The sequence below is a fragment of the Lathyrus oleraceus genome, chromosome 6 (assembly GCF_024323335.1).
Source record: "Lathyrus oleraceus cultivar Zhongwan6 chromosome 6, CAAS_Psat_ZW6_1.0, whole genome shotgun sequence".
In the NCBI taxonomy this organism is placed as follows: domain Eukaryota; kingdom Viridiplantae; phylum Streptophyta; class Magnoliopsida; order Fabales; family Fabaceae; genus Lathyrus; species Lathyrus oleraceus.
In genome coordinates this window covers 375894353-375911667 of record NC_066584.1, presented here as the reverse complement: position 1 = coordinate 375911667, position 17315 = coordinate 375894353, and the positions used below count along the sequence as shown (strand labels likewise).

General features: G+C 36.5%; 1 protein-coding gene across 1 annotated transcript; it reads left to right on the top strand.

Annotated features, from left to right (window-relative positions):
* The first annotated feature begins 14274 nt into the window (after window positions 1–14274).
* Window positions 14275–17012, top strand: LOC127098553 (uncharacterized). Its single transcript, XM_051037169.1, has 3 exons — window positions 14275–14420; window positions 14512–14571; window positions 14672–17012. Exons 2-3 carry the CDS (start codon window positions 14559–14561, stop codon window positions 16816–16818), a joined length of 2160 nt encoding a protein of 719 aa, XP_050893126.1. The 5' UTR covers window positions 14275–14420; window positions 14512–14558; the 3' UTR covers window positions 16819–17012.
* The last annotated feature ends 303 nt before the right edge of the window (window positions 17013–17315 follow it).

Below are 17315 nucleotides of genomic sequence, written 5' to 3'. Positions count from 1 at the left end.
TCCGGCTTGTGGTACATCACGCCGCCAAGCACATGTTAACCTAACACGAAAGAGGCGACATGAGACCACACTAGTCCTAGGTGTATACTCGGGCCTGGGTTTTAGCCCCACTCAGAACACCCACCCCAAAACAGAGGAACCACCTGCACAGAGGATAGCAACATGATAGTATGATGCATGCAAATATTTATGCAAATATATACACTGTTAGAATAATAAATGCAATAAATAAAACAAAACAAGCAACCTAAACTATCCTAGAACGCTAGGAAGGACTCGCTTAGGGAAGATGGACCAGCACAGGTCAACATCCGAATTCCCCAGCAGAGTCGCCAGCTGTCGCATCCGCGAAAAAACAACCGGCGGGACTCAAATAAAAACACAACACAGAGCCGCCACTGCGCGTTATTTATCCCAAGATAGGGAAAGGAAACGCTCAGAGAAACCTGGAAAGGAAATGGTCTCGCGACCAAAGAGAAAGGGTAAGGGAGTCGGTTACGCAAGGGGAAGGTATTAGCACCCCTCACGTCCGTCGTACTCGACGGGATCCACGTTCTAAAATAAAGAAAAGGTTGCTAAACATCACACACACACACAGGGAACGCAGGTGGGGTTAAGAGAAGGGAGCTCGATAGGACGTCGCATCCTATGCCTACATATCTTGTCTGGAACAAGAATCAGAGCCACTGTAGTTCGGCTTACGCACGCCAAACAACACAAAACACACAAACAGATGGCAAACATGGAGCCCGACAACCACTCGATGGAATTACGTCAGCATCCGAACCAAAACACGTACAAAACGGCAAACGTGGAGCCCGACAGCCAATCACTGGGCTTACGTCGGCATCCGAACCAAAACACACAATCAGATAACAAGTAAACACACGCAAAAAAAAAAAAAAGGTGCCCGGAGTGGTCTCGCACGACCACCTGCCTACATACCTCGTCTGGAACAAGGATCAGGGCGATGTAGTTCCCCCTCAAGGGAAAGAAAATCTAGCCAGAAACCAGGGGAAGACACACTACCAGGGAGCTGTACTCGAGCCTAGTGTTGTCATGCATCATTACCCTACGTTCAGGTTTCTACCTACTTGCACAATTGCAAACTAATCCTATCCAGGAAGAAAGCAAGCATACAAGCATACAGGCATCAAAACAAGCATTTCAAGCAAATATTCACATAGCACCCACTATAACCAATCAAGTGAGGCTCAAACAATGGGTTTGACTGCCGAAGCAAGTCATCTGTACATGTGTAGTATTCGCTCTTAACCTTGCCATTACGAGGCTAAGGTGAAGCAGATGAAAAGGTGAAGTGAGGATGAGACCTCACAGCTCTTATCCCTGACCAGGGAGAGCTTCAGACAAAGGAGCGTGGGTCCAGAATGGAGGGACCCTTCTACGCTCAAAGATTCTGACTCGATTGTGCAACAACACAAGATCTTGGGTTTGTGTCCCAATGCATCAACACACAGCCGTGTGAGCAGAGGGACGACTCACAGAATAGTGGGGGATAGATTGCATATCCCTTTGATCCACCAATTGCCTCTTAGAGGTCTTCACCTGCTTGGCACAATATTAAACAATCACAAACATCGCCTCTTAAGGAGGACTTCAGACAGTTTGCCCGGCCAAATAACAGGCCGGGTCTCCAGACTACATGAAGAATAGAAATCCTACCTCAAGTGGTTTAAAAACCAAGCAGCAGCAAGCAAGTTCTTAAAGAACTGTAAGCGACTAAATGTACCTGAAATCAATCAAGTATCATCAGTACTCAGACAGACAACAATAAACAGCAAATGTTAATCAGTCAGACTATACAAGTCAATGCACAACAAGGCAAGCTATAAGCTCAAGCCCAAGCTCCACAACCTACAAAACAAAGTTATGTTAGTGTACAAACATCAAACAAACTCAATTGAATTAACTTGATTCAATCTCCTTGAGCATTGTGCTTTTTATCCTGAAAAATCAAGCAAATGTGAGAAACATGACCACTAGGCCAAGCCTAGGGTCCAAAGGTGACAAAAATGTCTAAACAGCAAGGGATCTTCAACCAAAATCAAATTAATGTAATTCAAAAGCAAGAGCACTTAATCCCATACTCATATCACTCATCATATTCATTTCATGACCAAAACATGTCAACTTATGTCAAACACAACACCAAAAACACAAACAGAATGACTTTAACCAAATCCATATCAAAACAATTCCAAAAATCCTCAAATAATTCACACCTAAATAGGATATATTCAAGGTATAGCATGTCAATTTTCAGCTCAATTGGACAAAAGGAACTATGTCAATGAAAATCAAGAAAAGCAGACACAAATATATGATCCAAATCATAGCATCAACACATGCATTCACTTCAGAAAATCATAAGTCAATGAAAACAATAAAGAAATGAATGGGACCAAAAGCATCATGTCCTATCATGTGTCTACAACCAGCATACCAAATTTCATCATCATCCAATACCATATGAGCATTTCACAAAGATAATACCAACATATGTCACACAAGCTTGCATATTTGACCAACAGAGATGAAAAATATCAATCAAATTGAAAATGCCACATAAAAATCCAGAAAAATTCACATAGCATCTCAACATATTCATCAACATCCATGCAAAATTTCAATTCATTTCAACATCTCTAAGTCATGAAAATAAATCCAGAAAGTTGACCTAGCTAGGTGTGACACAAATTGTCACACCTAGATTCAAAAATTCATAACTCAATCACCAGGTATCCAAAATTCACACAATTTATATGTAAATCACCATCAGCATGTCTACAATCACCACAAAAATTTTCAGACATTTATTTTAAGGCAGGAGAATTTCACAATGGAAATGGCAAAATGTGTCAAAATTGCATACAAGTCAAACAACCCTAGGTCAAACCAATTTTTCACCAAGCACAATTTCTAAAATTATGTCCATAAAATTCTAGAGAGAAAATGGGAACTATAGAAAAAATCCTCATATTTTTCTGACTTTCCAATAATTTTTTATGAATTTTCTAATGTTTGTATGATTTTTTTAATAATTATTTGAATTAATATTAATTAATTAAGTTAAGTAATGGCAGACTTGTAAATCCATGGCCAGGCGCGGGAAACACCGAGTTTAAACAAAATAGCGCAGAAACGGATCAAACATGGTTTTGCGCTCAGAGTTCATCATCTTCACTTCAGTTTTCCAGAATTCGCACAAACACGAAGAACAACAAATCTCAATGAAAATTTACAATCGAATATGCGTTGGAAAGGTCTCGACGCCAGGATCTCAAATATGCAAACGATTTCAATTAATTCTTCCTAAATTCTTTGGATCGAACGTTTTAGGTTTTGGTATCATAACTTAAAATTAACATAACTCATCCTATGTTCATCCATTCTACAAACCAAAGGTATCATTGAACTCTACATGAAACGTACTTCGAAACGCATATACCAATTCATCATATCATGAAATTCGAAAATGCACCTTGAATCAATGGCAGTGATGGTTCGTGTGTCCTTTGCGTGTAAAAGTCCAAAACAGATGAGGAATAAGCTTCAAGAAGTTGGATGCAGTGCTCAGGTTCGATTGAAGTTGCTTCCAATGCACGAAAATTCAATTCACCATTGATGCATCACACTTGGACAGTTACGATTGAGGCTTCTCTTGATGTTGATTTCCAAAAACAGTTGAAGCACAAGATGAATGAAGATCAACTCAAAAAGAATCTTGCGAAATGATCAAGAATTGGAAGAGATTGAAGGATTTTTGCTTTTGTGTTCTTGAGAGGTTTTGATGAATTTGGAGAATTTGAGATTGTGATTTGTGAAATTGTGAAAATCTGTTACAAGTTAGTTATGATTAGGCTTTTGTATCTCATCTTAATCAATGCTTAATCACTTCAATTAACCAAATGGAATATGATTAGCAAATGTGTCATTTTCAAGCCAAGGGCAAAAATGTATTTTCACATGCCAGCCAATGCCAGCTCATTGACAGCTCACACAAACCCTAAACACCTGTCATGAGCTATTGCCACTTGTTTCATGTTCATTGGATGTGTATTTCTCATTTTCCACATGTGATGGCACTTTGTTCATTTTTTCAAGTTCATTTCAAAAGTCAATTTTCAAACCACAAGGCCTTGGCATGTTATGATGATTCCAACAATTTCCAAATGTCAATTGTGAAGTGTTGCAAAAATCCCCATTCAAAAATTCCCATTATTTCTCAAGTTGGACAATTTTGCCCCTGGACTTTTAACTGTACAGTTGAAATTTGACTTTTTGCATTGACCATTTTTGATGAAATCCAATTATGTACCATGAAAGTACATGTCAAATGGAGTTTGTGCATAAAAAGATCACTCAATTTGGACACTCCATGTGGAAGTTATGCCCTTCTGATTATGGGTCATTTTTGAAATTGAATGGACCATAACTTGCCAACCATACATGGGATTTTCAAGTTCTTGGACTTTTTGGAAATGTGAGAACAAGATCTACAACTTTCATGTTGAACAAATTTTCATTTGAAGCTTCCTTGGACACGTGGTCTTGAGGTCAAAAACTTTCCATTTTTGGAAACTTCCATTACAAGTCACTTTCTATTTTTGGCAGTTTTTGTTCTGACTTGATTTTCTCCATTCTTGAGCTTTGACATGTCAAATAACACTTGTTTCAACATGAATGAAGTGTATCCAACTCATTTTCACCTCCAAATCCATAAAATCATGTACAGTGGACCACAGTTGACTTTTCCAACTGATAGATGAATCTGGCAATGCATAGATCAATCTGAGCCCCAATCTTCTTATGAAATGGCCCAAGGATGAAACCCTAGCTTCAATTAGCTCCACATAATCATAAAATGATCCTCATATCCATCATAAACCCCATCTCCTGATCATGCCCTGATTGGCCCAATGCAACTGATTAGGGTTGACCAGTGGTCAAAACCCTAATCTCAAGGTATCTGCTTCAATACTTGATGATATCAAACCATGATGATGATGATGAATCATTTAAATCAAGATGAAGACCAATATCCTTTGAGAATCATGAAACCCCAATTTGGACCTCCACATCCTCAGATGATTGCTGACCAGTCCAATGAAACCCTAGCTTGCACTTTGACTTCCTCATCTTCTGATCAAGACTTGGAGAATGGCCTGCACAATGTAACCACATGATATGCAATATGCAATGCCTACTGACCTAAAAATGATATGCAATATGTTATGCTAGTCCCAAGAGAGGAGGGCAAATTTTGAGGTGTTACACATAACCGCAATAACTGGCTCTATAATCTGAACGGAATACCCTCTCCTGCTAGATCTACTGAATCCATCCAGGACTATGAGATTTGTGACGACCAGATTCCTTATGCTGAGTCTGATCCTCAGACACCATCTGGTTATTATGATATTGACCCTACTCCTCAACCTATCCCGACCGAAGAGTCGGCAATACCCGATCTTAGACATCATATGCCCGGAGCTAATTATAACACCACCATTCAAGCTTTGATGTCAGAACAAGACGCCCTCAGAGAAGAGTTAGCCAACCTGGGACAAGAATTTCTGGGATACATGAGCAGTATGACAAATCAATTCCACGAGTTGCTAAACCGTGTTAACTCCTTTGCTCCTCCGGCCAGAGATCCTGCAAGTGGCTAGAAGTTGTTTTTCTTAGTTACTTAGTTTTAGTTTAGGCTATTTATTAGTTTTGTTTCACATCATTTTTAATATTAGTATTTGTTTTTCTTTCGCATGTTCGCTTTTGTCTTCCAATGTTACATTATGATTATTTTATGAAGCTATTGCATTATTGGTTTATTTTATTTTGATCTGTGCAATTTCTATAATTACGAGTAATGATATCCACTATATGCTAATAATTACTATGCCTCTTAAAGAAATACATATATTATGGTAGTAGAATAGCATGCAAGGAAATTTAAAAGCATTATAATAGCAAAATAAAATAAACATAAGCAAAACAAAATAACAACAATAAAATATAACAGTAAAAACAAAGTACCGTTGCAAGACTGACTGTGTGACGAGAGTCACACACGCCATCACGGTCGTCACACCAAGTGCCCGTGACGCCCGTAACGCCCCTGTCACGGGCGTGACACCTTCAGACTAGGTGAACGTTAGTAACCGTTGGAGACACGACCGTTACACCACCCCACTTTTTACCTTCCCCATTTATTCACATTTACCCACACAGATGTCACCAACCCCAACCGTTTCATCTATGATCTGAATGCTCTTGAGCCTACCGAGCCTACACACTCAAACCCGCCTCCAGACGAGTTTGAAGAAATGGAGCAAGGTGATCAGGTTCCTGCACAATAATCAGTCCCGCTCAACCCTTCCGATAATGCAGTTGGTTCATCCTCACGACGTCGTCGACGAAGAAGGTCAGCAACCAACGACGACATCATGGATGCTATTGATGGTATGCAAGCGCAGAATCTCGAAGTGATGCAAATGATGCGCCAGATGCAACAACAACAGGAAGCGAGGAATGCAATAACCGACCAGCGGTTCACTGAGTTGCTCAGCAGGTTTGATGACTTGGAAGTACGTCAAAGATCACCAGGTCCAAGAACACGAGGCGGAAGGCAACATTGACTTTTTTGGTTCCCTTTTTCTTTTCCATTTTTCTTTTCATTTTCTTTTGTCTTTCTTTTGAACCATTAGGGACAATGTTTCATTTAAGTATGGGGGGAAAAACCTTGTTCTTTCAACCTTCCCTTTTCAAGTATGTTATCTTCCCTTTTCATTGTTATTTCCTTTTCTTTTATAAAAAAAATTAAAAAAAATTAAATTATAATATATATTTATTTTAAGTTAAGTCCCTAGTGTGAGAAATTTTTATTATCTATTCCCCTCAATTTTCATGAGCCATAACAAAAATTCAACACACTCAGTAAATATAAAGGTTGCTTATTTTATCAAATTTGAGAAAAATTAAGACAAAAATTATTACCGCCCCAACGCTATAAACAAACCTCAACATGTTAGATCAGAAAGGTACCTGTTATACAAGTCCCTGGACTTTTAGTTTTATAATAACCCCGAGTAGTTTATACAAGAAGTCAACACCATCTTAATAGCAAAGTACGTGGAGGGCCGATGAATACAAGTGAATGACTCCCAAAATAACAAAATATATATATATATATATATATATATATATATATATATATATATATATCAGGAAATGCACTAATTGAGTTAGGTGATCCTTACCAGATCATTTAATCTAAAGGTTGCAGATCATACAAAAGCATAATACGAATGATCCATTATGAGTTGGTTCAGCAAGTATCTGGTGCTGAACTTGGTAGGGCAGACTACGGTCCGATCCCCCGCAATTTGCAATGGACCAAGTAACGAAGTTATCCGACTAATGTACAAGAGCTTCAAGCTAAAAAGGGGATCATAATCACTAACCGGTCACTCCACTATGTACTCGAAACGATAAAGGGCTTAATGTGATTTCGCTAGAATGAAAACGGGTGAAATAAGAGTAAAAGAACTAGGCTAGTTATAATAGCATGACTCGAACTGGTTTGCATGAGGTAAGGTTATCTGATGTTGTAACGGTAGTTGTTGATGTCAAGATTAGACTCAGGTTACTTCTAAACAAGGTTTTCTTGCAACCTAATACGAATTGATGTGTGTTTTGAAATTTCATCTGGCTAAATTTTTAAAACGAGTTCTATACTGTATCTTGCTTGAGGACAATCAAAGATCTAAGTATGGGGGAGTTTGATAACATGAAATAATATCACATTTTTGGACTCGATTTAATTAAGTTATATTATTATTTGTTTCGATTTATTTCATTTTATTCGATATTACTTGGTATTTTTCTTTCTATTTATCTCAGGTAACTTATTTGAAGCATAAGTAAAAAAGGGAGAAAAGGGGGTGCAAAAGATGAGGAAAGCAAAAGCCCATCCCACAATTACAAGCCAGGAGCGTTGAGCCTGTGACGATCGTCACACAAGGTGTGACGAGCGTCACGCCCTGCTACCCTGTGTTCCGAGCGTAACACATGGTGTGACGAACGTCACACCCCTCTCCTATATTTTTTGCTTTTAACGCGCAACAGAGGCACGTTGAAGCCTATTCTTCCGCTTGACTCCTGAAACGTGAAGACTACTTACGGAAGGCGTTTTTGGAAACGGTTACAAAAGTGGATTAATATAAATAGTTGCTTGGATCCAACCCTAAAGCTCTCATGCCTTTTCCGCCGTGCTAGCATTTACAACATTAATTTTCTACAGCTTTCTATTTTCATTAGCAATTTTTTATTTCTTTCTTTTCCAGTAAATCTTTCAAGCACTTAATTAATTTTTCACACAATAGTTTCTACACCGGAAACTATTGTGTATCTTTTACTGGATCTAACCTTACGTTAGACCCTAGAATTTTATTCCTTCGCTTTTATTTTCCTGTCCGATTGAAGAGTTCAAGAACAAATCCAACCGGTCTGTGGTGGAGTGTTCAAGATTGCTATTAATTATTCAGGTTCTTTAATTTATTGTTTTAATTTATATATGCTCTGCATTGCTGTTTATTTATATTATTTGCCTGAGATGGTTTTATTTAAGCATGATGATTGTTTAGACCTGTTTAGCATGTCCGGCTAATTAAATTAGATATCGGTATGTAAAGTAAGCGGAATGAAGGAATCAAAACTAAGTTGGTTTAATTTCATTTAAAAACAAAGTCACTCTTTTTATGGTCTCAATTTACAGCATTAATCCCAAAGTTTTTGTACGAGAGTAAAAGACATAAAGAAGTTAAAATCAATAGAACGAAAGTTTGAGTTTTTAACTGGACAGTGTAAATTGGACATTAATTCTAAATCAGGGCGAAAGCAATTTTTAGAGTTAATTAAATTCTAATCTTTTTCAAAAAGTATTTTTAAAGGTTAATTGTGAGGACGAGAGTTAAGCATTTAAGTTTAATTATATAATCTAAGTCAACAGAGCGAGAGTTTGAGACGAGGGTGTTTAAACGATTAGTATTTTCTTAAAAAGAGTTTCTATAGATCCTGTTGTTTTCAAAAAGTGATTTTGGACTTAACTAATAAGTGACAGCTACGTTAATATAAAGTCATGGTCTATTCAACAGAGCGAGAGTTTGAGATAAGACTTTTAATCAATAGTGTCTACTGAAAAGATTTATTTTAAAACCAAGAAACCAACAAAGATTTGATTCCCTAATTACGACAAACTACATACCGATATCCGCTTATTTGATATTTAACCTAGATCTTATTTTAGTTTTATTTTCCCCCCAAACAATCAAAGTATCATCCGCCTTAGCTTTACGAAATAACCTTAGAAAATGGTATATCGATTCATAAGTCCCTGTGGGATCGATATCTTTTAAAACTACGCGATAGAACTGTGCACTTGCAGTTAGTACCCCAATCGACTCATAAAGTCGCGATCACATATTAAGGTAATCGATTACCACTGAACCAGAGGCAAAAATCAGTACATCTCTTCATGGAAACTTTTCTATTTTCTTTACCATGAACCATGGCATCCTTTGGGTAATTGCATCCATTTGAGGAGGTGTTTAGACAATATATATACCTCATTTTTTCAGATTTCAAATTCACCTCCTTGCAAAAATTTCAAATCAATTACACACATTCTCTCAAACATTTTTAAGTGTTCTTCCAAATTTTCTTAAGAGTGAAATCTTGCATAATTTTTTTAAGCATCATAGTTTCATTTCATACAAAGAACACTTGTATAATTATTGTGAGAATTAAGTGTTACAAAGGAGAAGATCAATTGATAAATTGATATACTTCAAATTTCCAACTATTTCATCTTCTACAAAAATTCAGAATTGTATTTCTTGATTACAACTTATTTTTAGGATTGTTAAGAATAAGTTTGTAAGGTTTTATCCTTGTTATCCGGTGTGTGGATGCAAGAGGTCCTTTTATGAGAAATTAAGTCTCGATTGGACTTTAAACATTGTAAATCCAAGAGGATTGTTCTTGGTGTGTTAGAATTAGATAGAAAGGCCTTAAGGTGTCTTGTCTAGGAATCTAACATTATAGTGAATTCTCTTTCGTGTTGAAAGGGGAGTGGAGTACTCTCGATCTGTGAGGGGAACCACTATACATCGTGGTGTTCTTTACTTTCCGCACTTTACCGCTTTTCATCACATAAGCATCTCAAGAAAGTAAAAATCGTCTAAGTGCCTCATTCACCCCCCCTCTAAGGCACTCCTTAAACTTACACTTTTCTCATTTGAAGCTCATATAAAAATTTAAGCAAGGTGGAATATTGAGACATATGGCTTGACACTTAGAAAATTTTTGATATGTCAAATTTTTCCAAACTTCCACCTCAAATTTCTCCAAGTTCCAAGCTCCAAATGAAAAAATGTTGAACATCGAAGTTGTTCCTCTTGATCTCACCTTTCCAAAGAGCTCAAATTCATTCATTTTGGATAAGAAATGCATAGGCTGTGCATGGCTTAAACAGGCTAATATCATTTGGCATGGATCAAACTTCAAGCATCAATGTTCATTTACCTTGCAATCCAAGCTTACTCCAGAGCATCTGATCTTCAATTTTGGACCTCAAGCTATCATTTCATGGGCCTATGCGCGCCCATGCACCATTACATCACCATTTGCCAAAATTGGAAAGTTAAAGTGAGTGTGCAATTATCAACCAATTCAACTATAAATAGAGCTTCAATTGCTCAGAAATTAACACACAATCGCGCCAACTTTGATCCCTCATTGCAAACACTCCATTCTCAAAGGATAAACTTGATAAATTCATTTGAATTTGAGCTTGAATCTCCACTGTTTTGGAATTCAATTCTCCAGGAATCCATTGCTTCTAAATCTTTCCATTCTCTTCCTGCTAGCAAGTGGAGTGAGTCAAAGCACAAGCAAGATCAAGATCCATCGAGTTCAGACCTCCATTGAAGGTATTTTGCAGAAATTTTAAACTCTTTGATTCTCTTAAATTCTTGCTCAATTCTATTGATTCTTTGGTTGTCTGAAGTCCTACCAATCTAGGCAAGAATATTGAGTTGCTTTGAGGTCCAATCGAAGCAACTCAGTTCATGTACCTCAATTTTCAATTCCACATATCTCTCAATATACTTGGAATTGGAATGAATGAAGGTCAGATTCGAGCTCAGTGCCATTTTTTCTTCAAGATCATGTCCTTGTTTTTATTTTTGGTGATGGTTCATGTTGACCAGTCCGGTGAGGTCCACCAGAGAAGATGACCGGAGCTCTGGCTCCGACGATGACTTGGCCAACCTCTGAACCACATGATCCTCCTCTCACGTTTTAATCCTGAGCGTTGGTGTTGATTACCATATTTGCCACACAGCTGACTCACGTCTATGTGGAACGCGCGATTTGGATCATCAGATCTGCCACCTCAATTAGTGAGGGAGATCTGATGGTCCACGTATTTTTGATTTTCTGCATTTTTATTTTAATTGCATTTTCTTCAATAATTCATATTAAATTCAATATTGATCAAAAAAATATGGGACTTTCACCAAAAAAATTCAAATATTTTTCTCTTTCATATTCTGAGTTAAAAATATTTTTTGGATCATTATTAATATTTTTCATGGATTAATTGATTTTGCATTTGTTTTTAATTGTTTAAAAATATTTTTTTATGTCCAAAAATTATGAAATTTTTTCTCCAAGATCCTTTGACCTTGTTTGACCTATGATAAATCTCATGGCCATTTTATTTGGTGTTTTGATGAGATTTTAGGAATTGGACAAAACATATTTGATTTAAATGCACTATTTTATTATTTTTAATTGAATAAATGCCAATTAAATTTTGTTGACCATTTGTATTGACTTGTATGAGTTTGCTTATTGTTGTTAGACCTTGATCAAAATTGATTTGACTTTGTCAAGTTAATATCATTGGATTTAGGGGATTGATAGAATGTACATTCCATCTCCCAAAATGAATGAATGATATTAATTTAATAAAAGTCCTCCTTTGACCAATTTGTGATTTCATTCATCCCCTTCCCACTTTATCTTATTCCTCTTCTTATTTCATTAATTCCATTTGGCCTATGACATCTCAAAGTCCTAATGCTAGTTGATTGAAAAATTGACACGAGTATGGATGAGATTAGACCACACCTTTTGCATAATCTTTTTGTGTGTGGTATGTTTCATAAGCATAGACCATTATACTATGTCTCTAACATGCATTAACACCAAAATTCTATTGTCCGGCCTCAAATAGTTGTGACTTCTACATAAGTCCAATTACGATTGCTTAACATAGCGCTAAATTTGTGACACAAAAGACATAAGCATTCTAGTTAGTGAGATTGTAAGTCTCCCCTCTTTCATGGTATTGTGTGGAAACTTGGTCTTCTTTCCTTCCTTTGGAAGATGTTTTGGTTCAAGGATCCATGCTTGTGATAAGTGGGTTGAGTGTTCTCCAAAGAATGTCTTGAAATGAAAAGCAAAGCAAAATTAACCTCTAACCTACTAACTACTAACTTTTGATTTCAAGTTTTTACTTTAATTCAATTTACTTTTAACACTTTATTTCATTTGCAATTGTTCATATCATTCTAATTGTTTATGTTAATGTAATTTTCACTTTGTCCATTTGGACCATATTGTATGATATATTTTGTTTTGTGTTACTTTGCTTGTTTGTGTGGTCTTTGACCATTAATGTACATAATAAAAAACAAAAACCCTAAAAAACTTTTGAGTGGACTGTTGGTTTGATCTTGGATAAATGGACTTAGAATCTAGGCAACCTCCCTAAGCTAATGGATTTGCCCAATGCCAACTTGTTGAAGAACCAATTGCTTGCAATTTGAAATTCATCTGATACATCTTTGAAGACCTCTCTAGATTCATCTGCAACATGATCATTGTGAAGCTGTTATTTTGAACCTGTGACTTATGGAATTCATCTGTTGCATGGGCTATTTTGAAGAAGATCATGGAATGGATAAACTTGGATGATGCCATCTTTATTTGATGTCTTGCTCTTCAAGATAATATAATTGTGCATTTGTGTGTTGCTTAATTCTAAAAAAGTCCAAGGGAATTCTGGGTTTCTATTGACATACTTGTCTATTGGATTGCTACCCATTTGGTCAGATCTTTTCAACTCTAAACTTTTAATTTTGTATATAGGATAGTCTGTTCATCTTCTCCTCATTTCTTTAATTTCAAAATCTCTCCCTCCATTTTCAAAATCTTCTTTGTGTGAACTATTTTTGTTCTAAACTTTGACCACTTTTGCAAAGATAGAAACTTTGGCCTTATGCCATTGCATTTTTAAAATTATTTTCTTAAATCAAACTTGTAAATAAATTTAACTATACTTGACTTAAACTTTCAAAAAGCCAAAAAGAACTAACTCATTCAAACCATTTTAGGCCTTTGTGCCTTTCAAACTTAAATTTTGTTAAAATCAACACACTCATTTTGAAATTTGTATCACGAACTACGAGGTTTTGATCCCTCATTTTTATGTTGGTACGTAAGCACAAGACCGAAGGTCTTGTCAAACACAAAAATATAATCAATGAATTCTTTTCTCATCCCCCAATTCTATTTGTTTGTAAACATCACTTTGTACAAAATACATATGCACACAAAAGGGCTCCCTAAGAGTACCTAGGACACTTTGGGTGCTAACATGTTCCCTCTGTGTAACCAACCCCCTTACCTGTGATCTCTGACTTTTTATTAGTTTTTATTTGAAAACTTCTTATTATTTGGATTTTGTTCGTACTTTTTCCCTTTTCCCTTGGAAACAATAAAAGTGCGGTGGCGACTCTTGTTAATTGATTTCTAACTTGTCAATAGCTTGAAGATCATTAATTTCTCGCTACATATGTGACTATTTTTCAATAAAAATATAACAAGTGTATAATTTTCTCCTACACAAATGCAATTTTCTTTTTTACACATGCAATTTTCAATAAAAAATACACACTAGTCATATTTAAAAAAATAGTATCTAAATTTTTCCTACCTAATAAGCTTAAATAGAACGAGTTAGTCAACGACTTAGTCAACGACTTAATTAATAAAGGCAACGGACAAAATAACTAATATTAACTATTGAATTGTAATAACAACATTAAAATATCATAGAATTATTTTCTACATGTACTATCAATATCTACTATTTAGCATTTTTATTATTGGCATGACGAACGATGCGGAGATATTTGTGGTTGATTGGTGGCTGTATATTATTGACCAGAATTGCTACTTGATAAAACACGTCTTTCCTACTAACAAGACAGTCCCACAAATCAAATGGACATAGTTTTGTTTATTATACATACATGTACTGCTACAAGGTAAGTAAAACATCTCTCTCCTTTAGTTATATGCTCAATTTGGTTTGTTTGGCATTTTTCTATCAATACATTCAATACAAAATTTTAAAAGGTGTGAGCGCAGAATAGTAATCAAAAGTTGAAGCACAGAAGCAAGCAATGTTACTAGCAGGTAAGAAAATTGTTTGTTTCGGTTTTTATTAATTCAAATTTCAATATTGGTCCCACTTTTCTTTCTAAAAAGGCTAAGCAGACATTGGTTTCTTTATCAGTTGTTGCCACTGCCAGCCTGATGATATATTCAAGAGAAACAAAACCTGATAATCAGAATACTCCTCATGCAGCAAAAGTATGGAATGTATTGGAACTTCGGATCTTGGTTGCTGTCAGTCTCTTCTTACAAATGCTACTCATCTTTTTGGGAAACCGAAGGAAGTATATAGTTTCTAAAAGACTTAAATTGTTGATATGGTTTACCTATCTATCAGCTGATTGGGTTGCTACCGTTGCTTTGGGAATTCTTTCCAAAGACACCAAGGATCATAAGTCAGATTCCGACTTCGTAATTATGGCCATATGGGCGCCGTTTCTTCTTGTGCATCTTGGTGGTCCGGACACAATCACCGCCTACTCCCTCGAGGACAACCAATTATGGCCACGGCATATGCTCGAGTTACTCTACCAGCTAGCAGTTGCAGTTTATGTTGTTTACCGATCATGGAACACTGATCCCCTTAAATATGTCACTGTTCCTATTATCATTGCAGGAATAATCAAATACGGGGAGAAGACTTGGTCGTTGCGGTCGGGAAGCAGCGATGGATTCAGAGAATCAATTCTCCCTCCTCCAGACCCAGGACCAAACTATGCTAAATTCATGGATGACTACACTGCTAAAAAAGATGAAGGATATCATGTTACTTTAGATGAAATTAATGAAACTACTCCTTTAGTATTGGATCATAATTCTCAAGGAGGAACCACAATACCAAATCCAAATATTCCTGATGGTCAAGCTTTAAGCGACGGATTCAAATTCTACAACATTCCCGAGTGCCTATTTGCGGATCTCATCTTCAGTTTTCAAGACCACAAAAGCAGCCAATTTTTCTTTTACGAATCTGATTGGAAAAGTGCTTTTAAAGCAATTGAGGTTGAGCTAGGATTAATATATGATATGCTTTATACAAAGGCAGTGATAACATACTCCTACCGTGGCATCTTCCTCAAATCTGTTAGCTTTTTCTGTACACTTTCTTCATTCATCGCCTTTTATTTTCTGATGTCTAACCTCGACAATAAAGGACAGAAACACTTGAATTATGACCTGATTATCACTTTCGTGCTTTTCATCGGGGCTATTATTCTTGAGATATATGCTGTCATTGTCTTACTTTCTTCAAGTTGGGTAATGAATTGGCTGAGCCAGCATAAGAATTGGAGAGTGGATCTTCTCTACAAGTTCATCTCGTTTTGCCAAATTTGTTTCAAACTCTCACATACTATCAGGTGGTCTAATCAAATGTCACAATTCAACCTCATAAGATTCTGCTTGAAAGATGAGTCTGTCAAATGTATAGAAATTCAGAAACTCCTTCGAATTTATAACTTTGTTGAGAAGTTTTACTACCAAAAAACAAAACAAGTCTCTGAGGGATTGAAAGAACTAATTTTTGACCAGCTTAAGGATAAATCTGAGGAAGCAATAGACACTGAAGCATGTAAAAAATTATGTGCTCACAAGGGTGATCGGGTTCTTAGCAAATGGAACTGTGATAATATGCGTTACATTAACCAGAGCATCAAGGAGGTTGAGTTTGATCAGAGCATTTTGCTTTGGCATATTGCTACAGATCTATGTTATTTAGATGATAAAGAGTCTCAGAACTTAAACGGCGTTGCTCTTGAAAGTTGTGAAAAAAGCCAATTGTTGTCTGATTATATGTTATATCTTCTTGTTATGTGTCCTTTTTTGCTGCCAAACGGAATAGGACAGATCAGATTTGAAGACACCTGTGCAGAGGTGGATGAACTTTTGAAAGAGAGAAAATACATAAAAAAAAGAAGTGAAGTTTGCAAGATGATACTTCGAGTGAATACAACTATTTCACCATCAGAGGTTAAAGGCGATAGAAGCAAATCTGTGCTGTTTGATGCATGTAGGCTTGCAAAATCACTACAGTCTCTAGAAACGGAGGAGAAGTGGTCGAAAGAAAGGAAATGGGAAATGATAAGTAATGTTTGGGTGGAGATGTTGTGTCATGCAGCAAGCCAATGTAGAGGACTTAATCATGCTAAGCAACTAAGCCAGGGTGGTGAGTTTCTTACCCATGTGTGGCTTTTGATGGCTCATTTAGGCATAACAGAACAATTTCAGATTTCTAAAGGTCATGTAAGGGTCAAGTTGAAGCTCTCATAATATGTTTGGTGAGTGAGTAGTTAGATATGTGTTTTTTGCATTGTCACAGATAGGAATATAGTAGTGTGCCTGTCATGATCTAATATCTAAATGTGGTTATCATTTTGTTCCATATGTGAAACTTGTTTCTCAATGATACTGTAAAATGATGATTTGTTTGTGAATGTCCTCTGCTCACGGGCAATTTCATTCAACTTCTCTTCACACTCAATCAACTATTATTCGTGCACTGCCCGACCTGTTCCAGCAATCCATGCATTGACCTCAACTCTCTTTCAATCCATTCTAAGCACCTAATTGTCCCGCTGCCCATCAGTGCATACTCTTCAATCAGGATTTTGGATAGACTGTTTGCGACAGCTGACAGCGTCACCATTCTCATTTCCATGCCATCCGTGCTCAAGTAATAGAATGATGGAGATGCAAGCTCTATTATTTGACTTTTTTTCAAATGAGGATTATCACTTTCTTTTCGATTAGTATTTGCTTTCTTTGGA